General features: G+C 30.3%; 1 protein-coding gene across 2 annotated transcripts in view; it reads right to left on the reverse strand.

Moving 5' to 3' along the window:
* Nucleotides 1-10,235, reverse strand: part of LOC122272351 (formin-2) — a 95,324-nt gene that overhangs the window by 73,111 nt on the left and 11,978 nt on the right. For both annotated transcript variants that reach the window (XM_071182901.1, XM_071182900.1), the window contains exons 7-10: nucleotides 1,702-1,821; nucleotides 1,457-1,573; nucleotides 1,200-1,319; nucleotides 943-1,062 (exon numbers count right to left, since the gene is read on the reverse strand). In XM_071182901.1, the coding sequence (XP_071039002.1) occupies nucleotides 943-1,062; nucleotides 1,200-1,319; nucleotides 1,457-1,573; nucleotides 1,702-1,821 (477 nt within the window). The remainder of the gene's footprint in view (nucleotides 1-942; nucleotides 1,063-1,199; nucleotides 1,320-1,456; nucleotides 1,574-1,701; nucleotides 1,822-10,235) is intronic.

The following is a 10,235-nucleotide window of genomic DNA, read 5'->3' on the forward strand; positions in this document are numbered from 1 at the left end:
TTTTAAACTGTACAGCACGAATTTGGTTTTCCATGTAGGACCACAAATGCTCTATTGGATTAAGGTCAGGTGAATTTGGGGGCCAAGACATGACTTTTAAGTCACTGGAATGTTCCTCGTACCAATCCATGACGATTCGACCCTTATGACATGGTGCATTATTCTGTTGGTAAACCCCATCCCCCGCAGGAAAAACTGTTGCCATGAAGGGGTTAACCTGGTCTGCAACTATGTTCAAGTAGCTTACAGACGCCAGGGATTGTTCTATGAGGATTATGGGTCCTAATGTGCCCCATGAAAACATTGTTCCTGGGCGAGAAACCATGAAAACCTGGGCAAGTCCTTTGTTATAGATGAAGGATGGTAATAATGTAATGGCTCTTCATTGTATGTATCGAATTGATGGATATCTTCATGACGTAGGTGCCTATGACTCTTTAGGTAGGTCTCTTAATTTCTTATAAACTTTACTTCAAATTTAAAGGTTCTTATCTGAAAAATTTTGCTTGTAAATTTGTATATTTAATTTTAATAATTCATTGTAGAGCTTGTAAGAGCTTACAGCTCATGTAATAACATGTTATCTCATCCATAAACAATATGTTAAAGACATGGTCTCTTATGAGCCCGGCTAACATATTAAGGTTTCCGTTCGAGGTCAGAAACACAAAACGAAAAGCAAGTTTACCTCGCTACGAAAGTATCGGTATTGTGGAACTACAAACAAGCTCTCGATTTCATACTATTGAATAATTTAGTTTAGAAAGGTCATATATGTCAATCAATTCATATTTTATGAACTTTTTCTTTACGTGATCTGATTTTATTGGGAAATCTATCGGCGGAAACTCATATTTTGAGGTCAAAAATATTATTTTTATTAAAAATGAAAGTACTTATAGTTGTTTTAAATGAAATAACTAATTTTGTAATTTCAATTACTTTTTGTTTCTCCCTCGCAGCGATATGTGGGGGAGACAATTCCTTAACTTGCGGGCATGATGTTTGGAATCCATCTAGATTTTCCAAAAAGTCTTGTGCTTCATTTTTAGGAATAAGTACCTGAAAATAGAAGAGAAATTCCTAAATGATGTATGTGTAAAATTTGTTTTCAGGCAGCTGTTTATTAACAAATTATTTTCATTAAAAAGGAAAATAGTTGTCTTAAATAATATAACCATTTTTGCAATTTCAATTACTTTTTGTTTCTCCCTCGCAGCGATATGTGGGGGAGACAATTCCTTAACTTGCGGGCATGATGTTTGCAACCCATCAAGATTTTCCAAAAAGTCTTGTGCTTCATTTTTAGCAATAAGTTCCTGAAAATAGGAGAGAAATTCCTAAGTGATGTAGGTATAAAATTTGTTTTCAGACAGCTGTTTATTAACAAATTATTTTCATTAAAAAGGAAAATAGTTGTCTTAAATAATATAACCATTTTTGCAATTTCAATTACTTTTTGTTTCTCCCTCGCAGCGATATGTGGGGGAGACAATTCCTTAACTTGCGGGCATGATGTTTGGAACCCATCAAGATTTTCCAAAAAGTTTTGTGAATTTTTAGGACTAAGTATCTGAAAATAGAAATGAAATTTGTAAGTATAAAATTTGTTTTTAGAAACCTGTTTATTAACAAATTATTTTCATTAAAAAGGAAAATAGTTGTCTTAAATGATATAACTATTTTTGCAATTTCAATTACTTTTTGTTTCTCCCTAGCAACGATACGTGGGGGAGACAATTCCTTAACTTGCGGGCATGATGTTTGGAACCCATCAAGATTTTCCAAAAAGTTTTGTGCTTCATTTTTAGGACTAAGTATCTGAAAATAGAAATGAAATTTATGAGTGATGTATACCTCCAAATAGAATAATAGCTTTTAGAAAACTGTTTTCTAAATAAGATTAATTTTATATTTAAATAAATTCATCTTGAATTTTAATTTCTTATAAGGATAATTAATAAAAAAAATACATCGTTAAGGTCATATGAAAGTGTAAAGGTACTAATGCAGAGATACCGTCAAAAAATCTCTGCGAAATCTATTAAAAAAATTTCATGAGTTTATCAGGACTTAAGTTGAATAAGCAAACAACTTTTAAATAATCACTACTAAATGCAGAGGTATTTTATTTAGTAGCGATTCTGGACTTATTCTGATAACGGTTAAAATTATGTTATGTGATTAAATTAATAGCAAGTAATAACTATTCAGCATTTGCAAAGTCAGTTAAAGCCATGACAACATCTTAGCATTGTATAATCAACGTAAGTATTGTATAATCCAAAAAAATATACTATCATCATTATAACGAATTTTATCATTATAACGTTCTCATCATTCTAACGAATATTTTCATAATTTTAACGAAGATTCATAATTCATAGTCTTACGAAGAAAAGTTTTTTCTTTAATATTAAATTTTAATGTAAAAATAAATTGAAAGGAAAAATGCTCTATCTTAGACCGCATGTACAATGCAGAAAAAATTGAGTCACTTTGAATAACTTTTAATCTAATGATCGGATTTTCACGTACTAAGACTCAGTCTGCATGGTTCAAGGGGATGATTTCAAATATATTAAAATAATATGCAAAAGACAGTTTAAGTTAGCAAATCAGTGACAATAACGAACTTACTATGCATAAATTTTTTTTAATCAGTGGATTAAGATTTCGTACACTAAACCCCTAAATATCTATATAAATGTTACTCTAAAAAAATATACATACTTCCCTAATTCTTAGGAACTCTTAAGACTGATTTCGTTTAAATTTTGTATTTTTCTACATAAAATTATATTCGTTTCAACGATGTAAACATTTGTTACTGTTGACGTATGCTATTAAAGCAGAGGGGGTGCGATTGTTCTTGTTTTCCAGTGGTTCCATNTTTTATTTTATTTTATAACCGTCGTTGAACAGCCGACCCAATAGGGAGGACCCATTCATACATCCATTCATTTATCCACAGATCGTAATTTTGACCTGAATCAGAGAACGCTCAATCTCCAATTCAGTACCCCCAGAGGTTTCGATTTGTTATGGGAACATGGAGGACTTTGAGACTCGACAGATTTAACGTACATCAGTCACCATTTACTACACGGGGAGTCTTCGGCCGGCAGGAATTGAACCCACGACCACTTGGACATGAGCCCAGTGCCCTACCAACCAGGCTATCCCAACCCGTAAACATTTGTAAACTTCTCAGTTAAAAATTTTTCTACTATTAATAAATAAAATAAAATATAATGAATAAATATCAAAAATTATTTTTTTCAAGGTATTGTCTTCGGATAAACGAATTTTACAATTGCATGCAAACATTTTTTTAAATCGCTTAAAAAGTTCTCGAAATACGCAAAAGGTAAAATTGGCGTTAAGGGGTCTAAATTCTCGACCCTTCTCCTGATCTAACTATTGGGACCATACTTCGCAGTTTGCTGCTCCTCTATATTTTAGGAATCCAGAATCATAATGCTTTGAAAATAGATATGTTTATTCAGAAAAAATACTACATTTCTGAGTCTGATTTCGTAACTTAAAATTTCGTCTGCCCTAACTAATTAGCATGACTGAGGTCACCTTGAATCATCATAATTCAGTCCTAGTGTGTGAAAATGTGTGAATTAGCTAGTTACCTAGTGTGTGAATTAGATCAATAGTTATTTAAGGTTTTTCGTTTCTTTTTTTTTTTTTTGCACTGTACACAGTACTGATTTAAGATATAAGCAAGAGGGCCCAGTTAGCCCAAATATACTTCTTTGTGAACGTTGCCATTCACAACATGTAAATAATACAATTAAAAATTGCATGTCAAAATTCTTATTAAAAGTATGTTCCTATTAAAGCACTACATCTTTAAAATATCCCTGCAAAATATAATTTGAAATTACGCTTACTATTAATAACATTTATTTTAGCTCATTCAGATTTAGTTAAACTAATAATTATATTTAATCTCCAAATTCAATCCACTTAAAAGAAAACTAAAAATAAGTTTTAACACTGAGAGTTACAACACATGGTAGTCTAGGGTACAGCACTGAGTTGATGTTTTTCTGAAATGCATAACGAAATTCATTCACAAAACAATTATCTAGACTAACATATATAATGCAATTCCCATTTTCAAGTTTTTTTTAAATATTTCTTCCTACATAAAAAACAACAAAATTGAAAATTGGTGTAAAACGCAATATTCTCTCTGTTGTATGTAAAAATGTATGGACGAACACTTCGATATACAACGCATACATCTCTCTTTATTAAAAAAAATCAAAAGGGACAATGCTCAGTGGTATAAATAAAAAAATAAATAAAAAAAACTCGCCAGAAATCTAAGCGTTTTGTTATAGTATGTAATTCCTAAGATTTTGGAGGGTCATTAATTATGATGCTCAAAATTTAATGTGGCTAATTCAAATTATCGGTGAGAACCGCGTTGGCCATGAGGTAATCCAGTTTCAAATCTCAACATTGGCTGGTTGAAACGAATTCTGTTTCCAGCTCGCATTGACCACCGTACATAAAGTATCCTCAGTTGTAGATAGATCATAGGCTAGATACCCCTTTCCATCGGACTAACTGTGGAAAGTTTTTGAGCTTTTCATTTTCATGAAATGCAAATGCGAGTTAGTTCAATTAAAAAGTCTTCCACGAAGGCTAGTTTGTTCCAATGCTGGATCCAAACATTTGCTTGTCTTCTCAAAATCACAACGCAACGAAGTTGAAGCGTATGGACTGCGGATTCATAGCCGGAATCTTAGAATCAACGGTTATACAGTAGGGAACCGATTATCCGGAACGATCGGGACCATCGCTATTCCGGATAACTGATTTTTCCGGTTTTCTGAATCACTACAAAAAGCCGTTTTTTTATTGTTAAAGCCAACTAAAAAAAAAAAATTATGATAATAATCTTAAAAAGAGGAAAAAACGATGAAGTAATACACTAATGATTATTTCCAAAGTGATGGTAAGGTAAACATCCTTCAAAAAAGAAAGAAAAATCCTAAAATCTTATGAGGAAAAAAAATATTTTTTTAAAAAATGGCGGGAAAATTTCTCGAATTTCGTTCCGGTTTTTTGGTTTTCCGGTTTTCTGATTTCCGGATAACGGGTTCTGTACTGTAATATAAAATATAAAATAAAATTTGTCGGTAAGAAATGGTTAGATTAATGATATCTTGCAAACTATTATAAGAACACTGCTATAAAAGAGTTTCTACTCTCGAGATTCGGGATTGCTAATGTTTGGAGTTGAATTACCGTTTGGCGAGATTGTATTGCGCCAGCCATCTTTCATCATAATGTAACCTTTTTGAACTACTCATTCTTGTTGATTGAATTGTTAAGAGCGTATGGTCGCTCTCTAATGCAAGTTCATGCGTGAACTAATTAATTACATTTGTTAATTATTATATACAGTCCATTGCCTTCAATTTTAACTATTGAGCTATCACGGGACCGTACAGCTAATATAATGTCAATTTATAAACATTTCAATGTAATTAATCAAATCAACTAATCAGAGTTGATTAGTTGATTTGAAAGTTAATTTTAAATAAAATAAGTTTAAAATTCTTAAATTTAGACAGCGAGAGAGCAATTGAGATTGAAAATTATCGGGATGAGTGGAGTAATGACCGGAAACTCCGATTGTGTGGAAATTAGTTCTGTTTTCTGCGGATTAACTCTAAATTACACCTAACTCGCATTACTATTTAAGAGGATTGACCTACAATAATTGCCGTGTTGTTGTTAATTCACGACGTCTGTGCCGATAAGTTTAGTTAAAGTTCCCTAGTTTTTGTGTTCTCCTTATTTATTGGTAATTAGTGTTATAAAAATTATTTTTAGTCCAGTTTATTATACGTTTACTAAATATTCATACGCTAACAAACAATACGGATTTCGAAAGGAATAATAGCACCGTTTTGAATCGTTTCTATAAACTCTGCTCTGGAGGGTAAAACCAGGTACCTCCTTGATGTGTATTTATGATGGGCCCACGAAAGCTGAGGTTCAGTGGAGAATGAAGACAAATCCATCCAAGGCTGTGAACAAACAAATGCTTAACGGGCCCCTTCCTTAAAGCCAAAAAAAGACCTTATTTTCATACTTTGTAGAATTTTTGACGACCCTTTGGTAACAAACAAAATTTGTAGTCTTTAAATAGATAAAAAAAATTCTCAGCCATTTTCTTTTTAATAAACTAATAAAACGCTTCATTTTTGTTAGAAATTTGGTTGGATCCACTGTTGTCCCGGGACAACTATCTCCCCCCCCCCTCCTTGACTATATCATATGGAAATTATATGCATATTTTTCTTAAGGCGACAAGGGACTTTCAAAATTTTTTTTTGAAATTATCAAGGGATTTGCTTGAAATTTTCAGAATACATTTATATTGTTAAAAACAACTGTTATACAAAATTTCAAAAAAATATTTCAAATTTTAAGAAATTAAAAAATTTAAATTTTTGAATTTTTTATGTTTTTTTTATATTACTCCTCGCGTCTGAAATTTTGTCAAAATGACAAAATTCTTTTAAAATATTACATATTAGGTAATATTGAAAAAAATGTTGGGAGTACTTTTTCTATTTTTTATTATAGAAACGAATAACATTAAAAAAACAGTAAAAAACCTACATTTTTAGGAAAAAATCATCATACCTCTATAAAATATCATGTATAAAAAAAATTCTATTCTCTTAATTCAAAAAACTTTTCCAACAAAATGTTAATAATATTCATAAATATATAGCATTAAATTCTCAGGTCAATAGAATGAAAATTCATTACGCTGGAACAGTTTGAAATTTGTAAATTTGTCAAAAAAGACATTTTGAGAAAAATGACTTTTACTACTTTTTCATTGCAAATTTCACTTCTGAACAAATATTTCTTGTTTATGATATAAATACCTATAAATATTGTCTAAAGAACTAGTTTAATAATTATATACTTTAATTTTTTTTAAAAAAATTAACAAAATATTCAACTAATTTAAAACTAATTTAAAAAGAAACTAATTTTAACTAATTTTAAGCAGGCAAAAAAAGGTAAACAAAGGGGTGTGGTCAAAACTGAAATGGCCATAACTTCATCAATTTTGCTCTTATTCCAGAATTTTTTTTTCTTAAATGTTCAGTTAAATGCCTATATTTCAAAAATATAAAATGCAAAATATCGATTTTTTGACAAATTTTTGCTTCTTTGAAAGTCCCTTGTCGCCTTAAATTGTCATATAAAATAGAAAAGTCTGCTAATTTTTTAATGAAATTCTAGCATTTCTAAATTTCCGAAAGAGTTAACATATGTGCCTAGTTTTTCATACAGCTTTATCCCAGTAGTGGGGTACCGGGTGATTTGACTCTTTCTACAAAACAAAGCCTTTATAAAAAAAGGTAGTACATTTATAAATTTCCTGGAATGATATATTGTATACAACTAAGCAATGAATATCTTGATTAAATCTGACGGTTTTTAGATCGAACAGTTTAGCTCCAGAAGGCCTTCGAATCTTAGAAACCCGGTATTACCGTCTATAATACTTTAGAGAAAATGGAAAAAATGCTGTTTTATTTTTCAAAATATCGTGAATGAAAATAAAAATCTACTTATTGTGCATATTATACGTAAATCAATCAATCAAGCGATGTTACTCCATATTTTTGAAAGTTCATTTCCCTTTATTATTTGTTTTTCTTAAGTAGCATAAATAGCTGTGAATATGATTCAATTTCTATAATTAGTTGCTTTCCGAAACTATCACGATAAGATTTTTCCGGGGAAATTTCTGTATCGTGATCTGTAACAGAATAATCGCAAAATGTGGCAATTTCCGAGAAACTAAAAAAAAAAAAAAAAAAAAAAAAAAAATCACATTAAGGTACCAATTTGAAGGGTATAACTCGTTTCCCCCCTTCCGGAAAAACCTGTACACGTTTTTTCTTTTTTTTTTAAATTCCCGTTTAAAATTAATTTGGCTCCCTGGCGGTTGTAGTAGGCATGGCAGATCACGATACAGAAATATCCCCATTTTTTCTCTATACTGTTGAACGAAAATCAAATTCTTTTATTTAGATTAGATATAATATAATTATTCTAATTGCTGGTTACGAACTTTCGAATATTTTTCTCTGGAATTAGTCTTTCAAATAAGTGATGAATTGAATCATTCTGTCAACGTAGTTAGTATATTGTTCCTTTAAAACCTCCCTTTGTGTTTTACAGAGAAAGGTTTCATACTTGCAATGTACAAAATTCTTTTTCTTTTTCAAATTAATTCTCAAAGCTATACCTTTCTATTATTGCGTGATCAATATAGGAAAAAAATATTAAAATTTCCAAAAAAAGTTAATGCTTGTTTTTACCCTAAATTCCCGATAATAGAAAAAAATATGTAAACTCAGCCTGTTACTTTAGCAAATAAAATGCATATATTTTTTCTTCTTTTTTATTGTATTGTTCTATGAATATTATTAACAAGTTTTTTTTTACATTTGCGATGTTGTTTTTCGATTTCAAACCATTGTGTACCAAAGTTCACCGACACAAATTTCCGAGTCCATATATATATATCAGGAATATTTTAACATTTTAAATTTTAGCATTTGCCTACGCAATTATGTGTAGTTAATTTTTTTTCATCGTATAATCGTATCTTTACGAGACCCATACAGGTTTAAAACTGTCATATGAGTTCGGCATTTTTAAATTTCACAATGTTCCTTAAAAACTGTGACATTGAAATACATGTTTTAAAAAGTCTATAAATGCAGGTAAAATGTAATTTTTTATTTAATCTACTTGCATATTTTCATTAACCAAACATAATATTTTGAGAAGGTAAAAAAATTTCCAAATTAGTTTTGTCAAAATTTCCAAAACTGTAAGCGTCTGTTTTCTTTTCCTTCGTTCGTGATGATAAAGCGTTCTTTGTAATTATGATGTTCTATAAAGATTAAAAAAAATTTCTGATCAAGAAAAAAAAGATTTTAATAGCTTTTTTGGGGGGGATTTTGGCTAGATGTTTTTCCATTCAGACCACTATGAGCAGCAGCTATTTTTGGGTGTTCAACTTATTATTACATCTTGTTTCTGCGCAAATCTGCAAGACTTAATGACATTGAATTAAATAAATGATTAGAAAAACACAGTATTGCTCCCCCAAATGAAATTATAGAGTTAAAATTGCATGTGCTAAACGATCCAATTTTATTTATGAACTTCACTCAATTTTTTTTTTAAATTCCAATTGCTCCGAAAGTTATTTTAGGTAACTTCTTTTGCTTTAAATACTAATCAAAGTAAAACTTCCATTGCAGAAAATTATATTTCTCTATAAATCAAGATTTTTATTTTTATTTTAAAAGCTCGAGCTGGACTTCATATCAAAAATTAATCTACAAAATGAAAAAAGAAATAATATGCGAAAGAAATTAGATATTGCCAGATATAAATATTACTATTTATATTGAAATTTTTAAGGAAAAAAAACGCAAGAGAGATAAGAATTTCCAATTTAAACTGTTATACAATATAAGATTATAGTTATACTAGGTGTCTAAGTCCCCTGTTCGCTGCCGCTCACCAACCCCGATTATTGCTTTGCAATAATTGTATTCTCTTGGCAGAAAACAATGTTTCTATTAAAGTTAAAATTATTCACTTAACATATATGTGCTAAAAGGAATTCTGTTAACTTACGCTCTTGCGCCTCAACTTCCCACTTCCAAATATTACTTTACCCAAATATTAGATCTTTTGGAGAACGGAAGTGATTTTTCGAAGTAATCATTTTTTAAAATAACATTTATATTCTTATAGCATTGTATTGTTCAAACAAATTTGATGAGTTCACAATCACAATTTAATACTCTCACTAATGGTAGCAGTACTGGAAAATAAGTTTAAATTAGGGATACAAACATATTTAAAGGAAAACAATACCTTTACGACTATTGTTAATTTTATGCTGATGACAACCTGAACAATATGGATATGAATGAAGGAAAACTGGATCCTACCACGTGATTTTCCAGCCAATAAAAATGCGCCGACAACAATGGAAAACTAGGTCAGACTTCTATGATTTTATATTCGCGATCGCAACGCTCGAGTACGCCGTCTAGCGGGAGCCTGTAAATATCAGACATTAATTTATCACGTTTTCATTAAGTTCCATCAAAATCATTGTCTGAATCAGACGCCATTTTTTA

Source organism: Parasteatoda tepidariorum, chromosome 7 (assembly GCF_043381705.1).
Source record: "Parasteatoda tepidariorum isolate YZ-2023 chromosome 7, CAS_Ptep_4.0, whole genome shotgun sequence".
NCBI classification, from domain to species: domain Eukaryota; kingdom Metazoa; phylum Arthropoda; class Arachnida; order Araneae; family Theridiidae; genus Parasteatoda; species Parasteatoda tepidariorum.